Here is a 14,090-nt window from a genome sequence, read left to right on the forward strand (position 1 = left end):
AGTGGCAAGTTAGGAGTCAAAAACTTAAAATTAATTTACAAAAAAGCTATTTAAAATATGACTCTTTAAATTACCATTTTAAGTTAGCTGCTAGTATTTCCTTCCTTCCTTAAACCTGATCTCTAATAAATTAAACTGGCCAATATATAAAATATAGTGACAGTTCTGATTAGTGTATTATACAAAAATTTGCAAGCATATATATGTTTGAGGTGTTTCATTAAAAAATTATAAGATTCTCAGTAGGGTTTATTGACAATATCAGTTTACTTGGTGTATGTTGGTGTGCTTTATAAAATAGGAAAAGACTACAATAGTGTTGGAAATATGTTGAAATCTCAGTTTTCTACAATACATCATGCTTAGAAACTAGATTTATTTGCAAATATATTAATCCAATTAATCTCAAGTAGGAAAAAATCACAATCAAGAAACAGCAGTTGCAAAAAAAAGACACAGCTATGTTATCATCTTGATGGTTTTCCATAGTATATTTTCACACAAGTATGATTTCAGATTTAGATAAGATAACCATAATGCACAGTTACCTATAAACTAAATATACAATGTTTTCTTCTGCTGCATCAGTAATATGAACTTCTCTTAAGTATGTATGGTCTTCTAGCTTTGTTCACATGTAGCTGCCGTTTCAGAATATAGGGATTTTTTCTTTTCATTATTTCCTTGTCTTGGCTTGAATTCTCTAGATCAAAACCATCTTGCTGAAATAACTGTAGGATGCAAGGAGAGACACAATGTTATCATCTTTTTTTGGTAATGAAGATTATAAATTCCTAGAAATTTTTCTAAAACTCTGTTTTAATATCTACCACCAAGAGAAAACTTCACCTTCATAGTTGTAGGTTAAAAAAAAAAAAAAAAGGGAAAAAAAAAAAGAAAACCCAAAACTAAGATCAGGCTTAAGATGAGCTGAATTCTACAGAAATGATATTTCAGCTCCACTGAAAGAAATAAAATAATTGGTTTTGACAAGAGAGAAAAGCTGATATGTCCTCCTTGGTCTAAAAGTTGAATTGACTGAAAACGTCCTAATGATTTTTACTCTGTAATTACATATTTAGGCTAAACCTCTCATAAAACACCCACTGCTTGCTCGTTTTTGCTTTTGAGCAATATTTTCATTGGACTTCTACAGCTAAAGATTCAAAATGTGCAATAAACAAATAAATAAAGTGTAAGAAAGACAAATTTTTTTCAATCTAACTTTCTAAAATAACTGTGTTCTGATTTTTACTTGCAACTTTTAAAGATTTTTGTTCTTGCTTTATCTATGAAGATTTAATCCATTCTCAGGTCACATTCTTCCATGGCCAAGTGCAGTCCTACCCTCTGCCTGAAAAAGGCATTAAACTGAAAACATTTTTATACTCACCTCAGTATTTCCCTAAGCAATCAAACTCAGTTACTCACTTAATTACTTAATAAATGAGTGCTCATGTAAATTCTCTTGAAATGAATGGAAAGACTCTCATGGTTTCAACAGACTTTGGAGTCAGGCCGGGGTGAATAAGATCACAAGAACTTATTTCATTACATAAATTGTTTGTTTCAAACCTTCTTCAGTCCTTCTCCCTCTGGCTCTATCCCTTCTTTTATTGTGTCTTATAAACCTCTGCACTGCATAAGTGTGTTCCTAAGCTGAGAGAGGATTTTTTTTTTTTTTTTTTTTTTAATTTCACATGCAGTACTGTTAGGAGTGATGGTTCCCAGCCACAGCAAGAGGTGATGAAAGTGCAAAGTAAGGAGCTTTGATTAGGTTATGTGGGCTATTGCATACAGTCAGTTCTACAGTAGTTCCTTTCCAGCAACGAAAGTACTGATGTAGAGAGTCCTCAGAAAACTCTGGTTCTCAGAGATGTTGCAGTCTTTTGTATGGATCATCTCAGCTAATATGAAGGATTGACAATAAGCCTGCAAATATAAAGCTGTGATTCAGCAAACAAAAGAGGATCAAAAGTCAGCTGGATTGACCACAAACCTGCGATACCTGAGGACATCTGGTTTACGGGAAAGTGGGTAGTGACATTAAGATAGCCTTTTTCGCTGTGCAAGCATAGTTTAGTGTAATAGACAACAACAGAAGTGGATTGTGCCCAGTGCGCCTCTGTATGACCATTACACTAAGGTAAATACGACAAATGGACTAGAAACAATCACAATTTAAGAGCAGCAATCCTTTTAAAATCACAGTGTCAGCTCCAGGGGCCTCTTTAGGTGTGGGGAAGCGAAAATCTACCCTTCCCTTGCTACTGGTTTCCTAGCAATGATGAAAAGCCCAGAGTATCTGGTAAAACTACATGTAGACACAGGCATGTGACCATGCATTTTGAATCTAGTTTGCTTTAGGGCCTTGAAAGGGTTTTCAAAAACTCTGCCTACATTTAGCTATGCCTCAATAAATCTGCAGTAACATCACATCTATTAAGCAGATATTAATTTTGTATTCTGGCATAGAGTTCACTTTCATGTGTTTGGTTCCTTGGAATGGCTACAAAGAGCGGAGAAAGTATGTAGCTAAGAATAGTTCTCATTTATCTATGGGTCATTATAAAAAGTAGACACTCAGCTCACCAGAAGCTACAGTAATTCACAACTCTTTCAGTAAGAGGCATATTAGAGGTATTAGAGAATATAAAAAAAGGGAAGGAAAGCTCAGACAATGTGACAGGGGTCACATGGATATGGATTTAAAAAAAAAATACTACAAAAAGAGCCTGAGAGTTTAGCAGCAGTTGAAGCATGTATTTGTGATGGGTTGTTTTACCTCCCAGTGCTGAAAGGCTCTGCTGTGGCAAACTTTTTGGAGCTGATAAACTGTCAACATTGCTTCCAAGCTGAAGCCATCCAGAGCAGCAGGAAACTGTCTTCCTGAAACAAGATCCTCTTCATCTACCTCGACTGTTTCCCCGACTTGGTTGTTTATGTTGTTGACAAGATTGCAGACATTTAGCAGGGTCATTTTCCAGTAAGGAAGTTTTGCTCTGTTAATCTGAAAATACAAATACCCAGTATTTAACACGTAATTTTTGTCTTGATTTTTAGGAGTAATATGTGACATTCAAATGTTTTGGAAGCAACAGGTTTATGTGTTTGAAGTACTTTTCAGCTGCTCAATTTTTAGGCAATAATTAGAGAGTGCTGAAATAAGGACAACTCATTTATTAAACACACCAAGTCTGTGTCTCTATAGACTTACCCCCCAGGTAGATTTACAAGATGAAAAACTAAACTGCTACCAAACCAGAATGGTAGCATTTCATAGTCATTCTGCACAGATGCAAACAAAAACACAGATGGAAATGAACATAATATAAATTCACAGGTGTAAATCAGGACAGTGAGTCAAACACACTGGATAAATGCCCATTACTGGAATCCAGGGTAGATACCTGTGGTTAACTAGACACTCCTCCCCAGTTCAGAACAAACACCAGCCATTTCAAAATTCCCTGAGAAAAGGAATGGAGTCCCTGCTTCAGGGCAAGCTGTCTGATGGGGCTGAGTCTGAATTTAGGGAATCTGTAAGCCCCAAGACTTCTGGATGCTGGAGAGTCATGAACCTGGCAGATGTGAATAGAAGGTCTATGGACTTGGATGAAGATGGAGCAAAGACGAAACAGGGCTGTGCAAACAACGTATTTCTGATTTGGTCACTGGACTGAAAAACTCCAACTAACTGTATTTAGGTGGTCCATAGTGGATCTGTTCAGAGATGTAACAGAAAGACAGAAATGGAGAAATTTCACTAAGGTTTGTCTCAAATTTTGCTTGCTCCAGTATCTTGCATTATTTAGGAACTATGTAACTTTAAAATCCTTTTTGTAAATTATACAAAAAATAATTTTTACTTTTCTACTGGTATTGTTCTTTCCAAGCAGGTATAGCAGGAGTCTTCTATTTTGATTATCAATAGAAAAAACTAAGTGAAAAACCTAATTCCTCCCTCTTTCAGCACTTTTCATGTCTCTGCCACTTTCTTGGTTCTCTCACTATTAATTACTTCTTTCAAATTGTATTCCTCTTCGTGGTGAGTGCAGAAATTAGTTTCTTTAAGCTAGAACTGGTGACATAGCAATCTCCAGTCAAAAGCCAAATAACAAATTCCTATTTATTACTGGCAATGGCTTCCTTGCTGTGCACATTAGGAGTACACTTACATACTAACTGAAATGTAGTTGATTTTTTTCCTGGATGTACAAAGTTAAATGCAAGTATGATATTAACACAGACATTGCCTTTTGCATGCTGACAGCATTAAGAGTGTGGATGCAGTCCTTACTTAGCTGAACATTAGGTAATCACACAATCTGTTGTTTCTTTAAACCACCTTCCTAACAAAGGAGTGTTGTATGCAAGATTTATACATATTCACCACACTTTACTATTTCTGAATAATGAAACTAAAAAGAAATTAAGAAGAAAAAAAGAAAAGCTAGTATCACTGTTAGCCTTAGTTACAAAAATGTCCCTTTTGTCCATAATCATTACTCCAATATATGGAGTACTCCAATATATGGTATATGCATGTCTTTCAAAATGAGAATAATTTAGTCCTTTAATAAAATCACTATATGTTCTCAGATTCCTAACAGGACTTAGGAAAATGTTTTTGAGAATAAAAAGAAAACAAATCTCAAATCTAACTCAGAAGCTTGAAATGGATTCTACATTTTTTACTTCGAGCTCATCTGTTGTCCCATCTAGATGCCTTAATTAGTCTGTTGAATTATCTGAAAAGATGTGACAGGTTCAAAACAAAAATAACATCTTTGCAGAATGTCTACTTTAATTAATAGAAGTTAAACTTGTAAAAAAAAAATAAGTGCCCACTGCAATTTCAAAATCTTCTTTGGTCTGTTTTAAAATATTTAAGAAAGATAAAAATATGGAGCTTTCCGTGACGCATGGGGAGGCTTTTCCAGTGCACTTCTCTCCTGGAAACACAAAAAAAAAATTGTGAGCTAGCACTACAATAGCTAAATTGCAACCAGGAGTAAAATCTAGGGGCAGTGCTACGTGAATAAGTTAACATTCTAGTTTTATAAAAAGAATGGTGGATGGGAAGAGAAGAGAGAGAAGAGAAGAGAAGAGAAGAGAAGAGAAGAGAAGAGAAGAGAAGAGAAGAGAAGAGAAGAGAAGAGAAGAGAAGAGAAGAGAAGAGAAGAGAAGAGAAGAGGATAAGGAGCTTTGTTATACTATCTTGCATAGTTTATAGAATCTTTCAGAGCTAAAGTTGCTCGCTTATGGTGGCATGATGAATGTCCATGTTTAAAGGAACTTTCCTCTGTATTAGTAAAATACTTAAATAGCAGACTTCATTATGTGAAATTTGTTTTAGCTGCTACTTATGAGATTAGGGAAAAAAACTGTTTGCAGTACTGTCTGCAAACATCATTCATTTCTTAAGGGGATCTAATTCCCATTAATACCATGCATATATCACCTCAAAATATTTTTACCTGGGTACACCTGCTTCTGACTTACACTACTGCCACCTCATAGAATGACACTATAAAACATGAAGAACTTCAGTCAAGAATGGAGTATTTTTTTCGACTGAACATGGAGCTCTGCAGGTCACGTCCAGTCACTGAACAGGGCAGTCGTGTTACTTTTCTACTCCCCTATTACAGCAAGCATTACAATCACACAGCTTTGTTTCATAGGTTATTGGAAATCTCTGAGGTGTTTATCCGAAAAGAATACAAAATAACCCACAGTTTAAGATGACCATAACCTAAATGTTTAGGTGCATTCATAATATGTGATGTATTTTCCACACAGGTCTAAGAAATAACAGCTACAGTTGCTTAAGGCATGTTTTGGAAAACACCTACACAAGAGATCAAGGAACCTTTATTTGTCACGATGGAACTAATTTTTTTTGAAGCTTTAACTTAAAGAATATCTGAGAATAATCTGAAGAAACTAAAAAAAAGACTCCAGAATGAATTAGGATTTAAAAGTTAATGATGCTGAAATGAATACAATGTTTGCATTTCCATTGTTGAAGAGGCTTCTCAGGTAACTACTCAGATTTATGTTTTCCCACAGTTCATATATCTTGAAAGAGAATTTAAAATCATCTAAGAAACTGAAATGAGCTTCAGAATATTTCCTTCTTTTACAACAGGCTTGCCCTACAAAAGATTAAAGAGAATCCCAAGTTATAATTACATTATAGCTTTTTTTTCTCCAATTCTGGTTGAATGATAACCTTGATAGTTATTTAAGATACTTCTTATGCTATAATGCATACCTCCTAAATTCTGGGGGATTCTTATTAGAAAAAGAAAGTTAAATTCTCTGCTTTTTACATGCTTATCTTTGTCTAGTGAAAGCAGACAGAAAACAAATTCATAACCAAGTAAAATCCAAAGTAATGTAGGATCTCTATGATTTCTTTTCAGAATAGCAGTTGAATTTTGTTCAGAATGTAACCATGGAAATTATAAAAATTATCCGTCTTTAAGCAGGCGTGGTACTGAATTCTGTTAAAGCAGAAGTTCTTCCACGGTGTACACTAATGTCTATGAATGTAATGAATTTTTATGTGATGACTGAGTCAGGAAGTCAGTAACTCCTAGGCACATGTAACCTCGTCTGTCTCTGAGGAGGAGGCTAAACATACAGTCAGCAGTAGGCATCCTAGAGCAATAAGAAGGTCAGAGGGTCCAAGACTTCAGAAAATTAATGTGAGTGGGGATTTCAAAGGTGAAGTATTTTAGCAATGATATCTTCCTCAAAGAAACACTTATTTTTCTTTTTTTGTTTCTTTAACTAACATCATCTCAATCTTTTTGCCTTACCAGATTTTCCAAATTACTCTTTGGATATTATGTTATAAGACAGATAAAGCATTTTAGTAACTTGTTTGATTTCTGTATCTTCTTTCATATATAACAACAGGGAAAGATGATAAACCGTATTAAATGTTGCAGACAGGTTGTAATACGCATGGACATACTTTAAGAATGTGGAGAGTGATTCAGCTTACAGCTGACTTTAAAGAGCAGTTTGAAAAGGGCCAGTTCACACTAGAGAGCAGTCTGTGAAGTCAAAAGCATATGGTAACTCTTTCCATAATATTGGATAGACTACTGAATGCTAAAAAAGGTGTGTGCTTAAACCCTAGCTGTAGTCCTTACACTATACTTCACAAGTGCCTTCTTAGGAAGAATTTTTCCTGACAAATACTAGGACCACAACTGATAAACCACTTTGCTGCCTTTTTAGATCTGAGCTTTCATAAACACTTTTTCTTTTTTTTTTTCTTTTTTTTTTTCCCCTCCATATTGATGCTATTTAAATTGTCTGGGTTTTTCTTATTGCTTATTATTAAGTCACTGTCAAAGATGCTTAATGCAATTTAACAGTAATTGCCCTCAACTGGAACCGGATCTCGAGCACAATACAAGACAGTTCTTACACATATCATCCTCAAATTTGTCTTTCATACCACAACTATACTTTTGTTCTAATGAGGGTTAAAAGCTAGCAGAGAACAGTAAAAAAAAAAAAAAACAAAACAAAACAGTCATTTCAGTAATGAATGGTATAGGTAGCATGTCTCCTGTAGGAGCACTTACACTTTTTAGTGCCTTATTTTGATGTCAAGAAAGAGTATATATTGAACTGATGAATTTTAGATGGTGATTTAAGGCAGTATAATGTAGAATTAAAGTGACATCTCCACCATGCATCTACTGCTTCTGTCAACTTCAGGTATTACTAGACTTACGGTGTATATCATAAGAAAATTAAACAGCAAGTATATGACATAAATGAATATAAAAGAGCATTATTGCAAACATCATTACATTATGAGCTGGTGCACTATATTTGTGCATTTTTTGTTACCTGAAATTGTTCTCTGTGCTTAGAGGAAGGAAAAGATGGAAGTGGAACCTAGGTTCACAATTGCACTAAAGTCAGTAGCAGAAATACCAGTAGCTGCAGGCTTTCCTCCCAGGGCATACTATAACATATTTGAATTTGTCTCAGGAAAATATTATCTAATAAATCCTCATGTATCTTACAGAAATGAGTAGCAAACAGGTCTACTTGGCATCTATAGTTAATTACCATGCCAGTACAGAACATGGGAATTTAAGAACTGCCAGACCAGACCAAAACAATGTATTTTCTGGCCTCATTTCTTATTCAAGTCTATTCAAATAAACATGTGAAAAAGTTCACATATAAGCAAACACAGTAAATACAGAAGTCTTCCAGGCATGTTTTGTCCTTAACCTTCAACTAGTCATTGGCTTATGAAATTTGGGGGGGAGGGGGAATTTTTAATTTCTCATTCAATTTTCCATTTAATTTAAGCACCACTTGAACTTCATTAGAACAAAGAATTAAAACATTCAACTTTAAGCCCATGGCACTTGTTTCAGGGTTTGTTCTTTAATATGTTGTTGAGTAAATATTAGATGTATATTTTTCTTAGATCACTCCTGGAAAATAAGCATTGAGAAAATGTTAATCTATCAGCCTGTTCAACACATATGTGCAACACGTGCTGCTTCACCTTATCAGTATGACACTGGACCTAAATTTTTCTCTATTTGTATTAAGCAACATACATCATACGTAGTCTGGCAACTTGTCAAGGAAACATCATTTATCAAATCAGTACTTTCACAGTCATGTCCCCATGTTCCTGTACTATGACTATGACTAAATTCCTAAAGCAAAATCATCATATGTATTAACAGGTTTCGCTTTATGGCTGTCTTAATTTTATATGCATATAGGAAAAGTTCTTCATAAAAATAACACTTACAGATTTGACTCAAGGTTAATTTAGCTTTCACCACGTGTAATCCTATTGGAAACACATTTCCTCATACAAATTTACATCTCTGAACTTAACATAGTTTTGACAGTTTAATGAAAGTACTCATGTTACAACTGAGGAGCACTTTTAGTGTGTCACATCAACACCTTTAAATTTCCTTTGAACTGGACAAAATCTTGCACCCAAGTAATGTCTAGCACTGAACTTTTCAGTCTAGACCATAGGTTATTACTTTGTGCAAAGACTTCTGGGTTTGTAATGAGAATTCATTTGCTCCCTACCCGTCAGCTAAAAGAGGAAAAATAATTACCTTTGATGTGTACATATTAGTCAATAAATCTGCTTCTAACGCTTTCATTTCCTCTTCTGAATCTGGGAATAAACCAGAAACATATGGTTTTTATTTCATCATAAATCATGGGCATTTTAATTCAGCATACAGAATTTAGCTATATCAATGAATTGTGTGCTACAAACACACAAACAAAAACAAAGACAGACAAAACACAGCAAAGTGATCTAGAGGGACTGTGAGGAGTCTTTAGGTAACAGCAGCTTTATGCTAAAATGGATACTCACTACCTTTTTAAAGCATGGTCAAGGTTACTGAAGTGAATGAAATGATTCATTAATCTCAGTTCACTGTGGACAGGTCCAATAATATTCAGGCCTTTCAGTAAACAAAACTGATACAATATTCTTTGTTCAAAATCAGTATGATTTTCACAGTCACTACTTGTCACTTCTGCTTTGAAGAATTTTTTTTATATTTATTTTCAAATAATATTTGTTTAAGTAGTAGATAAGTATTTAGGTGAACAGTAGTTATGATTACCTGACAATATTAATCATGATTATTCTTGGTTAAATTAAGAATATTTTTCTTAAATGTGACAGAATTGAGCTTAACCAGTTTTTGATACAAGCTTTTGGTAACATATGTACCAATAGAAATTTTTCTGAAAGAAAATCAGTATTTTCATTGCTGATTTAATTGACCTTTGATAGCTCAGCAGACTTGATGAAAAGGGTAAAAACTGCTGCAGAAAGAGAAAAGAGGCACAAACTTTTCTGCTTTGTGCTCTACAGAATCATAAGGAAGATATGGTGCCTTAAAAATGTAGTAGAAATCACAGCTCCAAGATGAGATATATATACAGCAATCAGTTAAGTCTTTAGATGAAATGGAATTCCACATGGCTTTTAGTTTTCCTGGGGTACCAGCAGTCCAGAACCAAACAATATCCTTACTTATATTTAAAACCAAACTAAACCAACATCTATTTCATATTCATGTAAGCTGTATCTTACTTTCATTAAAACTATCAATGCTGTTGTCATTTAACACCTTATCACAGAATCTGTGGATAGCTTCTGCCTATGCCTTCATTTCAGGGATCATCACCATGCTGTGTCACTCCCTTTCACAGAATATGAGACCATAAGGGACCTTTTATACAAATACATGCTTACCTGTCATAGTTCTGCTAGCACAAGAAGCCAACCAGTATAATGCTCTTAAAAACTGATAATATTCAATCTTAATGAAAAGAAGTCACCACTACCACCATTGTACTGCTTCTTTGGGGAATTCTTCTAAATTATCAGTCGTTATTCACCTTCTAATTTCAAGCCAAATTTATTTCTTATTGCAAATGTATTATTTGTTTGTATCTAACTTTCTTCACTACAAATGGTACCTTTCTATTCACAATATTTACCCAAGTCATGTATTTTTTGAGAGCAATTGCAGCCCTTCCCAGCTTAGATTTTTAGGATGCATTTACGAAGCGATCACCAGAAAAAAATTAAATTCACTGTGCCTTTTGGACATAATCCTTTCTCCTGGAAATGCCATCAATACTTCACTGAAAGGCTATGCCCAGAACTATTAAGAGTCTCATCTGTTCTCCTCTCTTGTAATAGCCTTGTATCGCCCAGCTCACCAGAGTGGCTCTCCTCTCTGCCTGATGTGATTTCAGGACAGCACAGCATAGTACAGATTGGATCAGAAGCCTCAGTACTTAACTACCTTAATGCTTACCACTAGCTATAGGAAGTAGCTCTCTTACACGTTTTTTTTTTTTACTTTGTTTGTCTTTTATGTCTGGAAAACTTCAGCATCTCATAAAAAAAAAAGAGATCAGATAGTATGAACAAGCCTTTTATCTCCTCAGACATTTCCAACAGTTGTGGTTCTGTTAAAAGGAGCTATTAATGGGAACTTCTCTTATCTCCTAAGCTGTTGCATTTCGTACTGTTGTACTGCTTCTTGCTTTTGTTATTCAGGTCGTCCAAAATTTCCATGTGTTATGCCAGCCTTCCTCTGTGGTGATGCTCCTGTTCACCTTTGCATTACCAGCACACTACATTCATTCATTTTTACTTTTTCCATGGAAGGTGCTATTGAAAATATTTTAAAACAGTAGTTTGTAGATTAGCACTACAGCAAGTCACCAGCAACAAATGGCCAACCTAATGCCTTTCAGCCCTTTCAGCACAACTGTTTATCAATGTTAGCTAATCTCTTTACCACTTTACCCTTAGCCAAAGTTCTGCTGGCAGCACAAGATCACCTCATCTGAATTTCAGCTAATGACAGCACCAGCTCCTGTGAATGGATGAGTGGCACATGAGTGACAGCAACATGGCTTGTGATGTCCTGGGTCATACCAGCTGAGGACACTGAAAGGATCTGTGTCTGGTTAGCACCTGGGGCTTATATTCTGTACATGGTGGAAGATAGCTTCTACACCATCAAGGCTGGAAAAAAGCTAAAGATCTGGAAGATAGGTAAGTATTAAGAAACATTTTGACTGAGAAAATCAGTCTGGAAGACATTATTTAGGAGGCTGTTCAAGATATCTTAAGTGAAGAATAAAGCAAGGCTTGGAGGTGGAGAAGGGAGCATATCCAGGTAATTCAAGAGTGAAAGAGACAGATGAAGAGTAAAAGCATAAAAAGACCAGACTCTCAGAGAGCAATGTATAATGTCTGATTGCACATTATTGTTCAAATCAGAGGAAAATTCACACAGTTTGATGTCCGTGGTTAACTTCTTATTGGGAATAAATTTTCCATTGATATACACACATTCTATAAGAACAGTTATATTCTACAGGTACAAACTGTCCCCTAAGGGCAAACATTTTCAAACGAAAATTAAAATGAATATTTTTCTTTATAGAATCATAGAATCCTTTAGGTTGGAAGGGACCTTCAAGATCATCAAGTCCAACCATTGAGCCATTAGGGCTCTAAAGTCCTCTGCCAAAACAGATCAGAATCTGTCAGGGTTGGAAGGGACCACAAGGATCACCCAGTTCCAACCCCTCTGCCATGAGCAGGGACACCTCCTACTAGATCAGGCTGCCCAGAGCTTCATCCAGCCTGGCCTTAAAGACCCCCAGGGATGGGGCCTCAACCACCTCCCTGGGCAACCCATTCCAGGGTCTCACCACTCTCATGGTGAAGAACTTCTTCCTCACATCCAGCCTGAATCTGCCCACTTCCAGCTTTGCCCCATTCCCCCTACTCCTGTTGTTACTCGATACCCTAAAAAGTCCCTCCCCAGCTTTCTGGTAGGCCCCCCTAAGATACTGGAAAGCCACAATAAGATCACCTTGGAGCCTTCTCTTCTCCAGACTGAACAGCCCCGACTCATAATTGTCTACATTAGTTAAAACTTATTTGGCCCCTCCACACAAATTCCTCTATGCCATTTCTCACTTATAAATATAAGTTCAAATTTTCCAAGCAAATAAACCATCATGTCAGTTACACATAGAAATTAATTTCTTGGTTGTTTGCTTGTTTGTTTTGGTTTAGGCTTTTTTATCAGCTTGCTTTAATTTCCACTGATTTTTTTTTACTTCAGGCTTTCATTCAGTCTCTACAAACAGCTGAATTTGAAACTGCTTCACTGAAAATACTAGTAAAGTATTTGTTTAAAAATTTTTAAATATATGAGGAGAAAATAATAAATGTTAAGCCTTGTCACTAAGATCACCAGTTGTCTGTGATATACAGAATGACTATGTTTAAATTGTGAGAAAATGCAGGTAATACGTGTGTTAATTTTTTCTTCTGCAGGGGAATACAGATTGAAAACTTTCATCTAAAGTGAGAATCGGGAATTCTGAGTCCTCCTGAATTAAAAAAAAAGGAAGATACTTGAAAATTTAGACTTTTAAATTTTGCGGAGTTAAAGATTAATTTGCAAGTTAGTTAAGATTGGATTTTGAAGCCTATTTTGCTTTGTGTCTGTGTGAGTACACGTGTTTAATTGCCACCACACCTATATTTTGTCATAAACTTAGGGTATAAATGACACACACTTAGCTATCTCATTTTCCAGAGGAACAGGTAATTTAGCTTAATATATGGTCCTCGTTTTCTAAGTTTCTAAAGCAACTGCTCTTGGAGTAGAAATGCACTTATTTGAACATTCCTGTTGTGTGATCTGCATCTGATTAAGCAATTTTTGTCGTAATTTCAGACCAGTTGCTAGCAATTTTCCCCAAATATTAAAATTGTATTTCTGTCACTAAAAAGTGACTAAAATGCATATACATTCATGTTGCTTTGGACTACGGCAGCTACCCGTGAGTTGCAGAATTATAATTTCTATCATACTTTGGAAATACACTGTATTCAATTAATCACAAGAGCGTCCACAAAATCAAGCAGATGGTCTACAATGCTTTGTATTTCCAGCGACTAGTCTACACTGACTGCCACGGTACGGATGCTGCGAGGAGGAATGGTTTCTAGGAAGAGAGAAAGTTATAGGAGTGATATAAAAAGGATGCTGGCCAGAGCCCGTCACCAGGGCCAGCCCCGTGGCGCCCGCTAGGTATTGCCGCGGTAGCTCGAAGCGACTTCACCTCGTCTCTTTAGGTCCCCGTGAAGGCTCCGGGAGCGGCTGGGTGCCTGCCGGCTCGGGGGCACATCGGAGGTCGGCGACAGAGCCAAGCCCGCATCAGGGGGCGGTGCGGGTCGCCGGCGGGGGCTTACCTGAGCAGAGGCTGCAGGAGGCCAGGGCCAGCAGCACCACGCACACCAGCTGGGCTCTCATCCTTGCCGCGCCGCCCTCTAGAAAGTAAAGTCCATAAATCCTGGGGAGAGACGGGGAGAGAGAGAGACACAGACAGACAGACAGACAGAGCCCAGCTTCTCCGCGCCGCTCCGCACACTCAGCACGCACGCTGCCGGACGGCTGCAGGCACTAGATGGGGGACCCGGACCCTTCCCCAACTATATA

General features: G+C 36.5%; 1 protein-coding gene across 1 annotated transcript; it reads right to left on the reverse strand.

The window, feature by feature from the left end:
- Positions 1 to 356: 356 nt before the first annotated feature.
- NTS (neurotensin) lies at positions 357 to 14,090 on the reverse strand. Its single transcript, XM_008949711.1, has 4 exons — positions 13,844 to 14,090; positions 9,138 to 9,199; positions 2,786 to 3,010; positions 357 to 731 (listed from the first exon to the last, which is right to left on the reverse strand). The coding sequence occupies exons 1-4, from the start codon at positions 13,902 to 13,904 to the stop codon at positions 585 to 587; spliced, it is 495 nt and encodes a 164-aa protein (XP_008947959.1). The 5' UTR covers positions 13,905 to 14,090; the 3' UTR covers positions 357 to 584.

Source organism: Merops nubicus, unplaced genomic scaffold (genome assembly GCF_000691845.1).
Source record: "Merops nubicus isolate BGI_N331 unplaced genomic scaffold, ASM69184v1 scaffold45851, whole genome shotgun sequence".
NCBI classification, from domain to species: domain Eukaryota; kingdom Metazoa; phylum Chordata; class Aves; order Coraciiformes; family Meropidae; genus Merops; species Merops nubicus.

Bases quoted from the DNA above. Each gene is read 5' to 3' on its own strand.
- NTS (XM_008949711.1), bottom strand. From the start codon at position 13,904: ATGAGAGCCCAGCTGGTGTGCGTGGTGCTGCTGGCCCTGGCCTCCTGC. The intron at 9,200-13,843 runs GTAAGCCCCCGC...GTTTATTCCCAG, and splicing joins CTCCTGCAGCCTCTGCTCAG to ATTCAGAAGAGGAAATGAAA. The intron at 732-2,785 runs GTAAAACAACCC...TGCATCCTACAG, and splicing joins GAGCCTTTCAGCACTGGGAG to TTATTTCAGCAAGATGGTTT.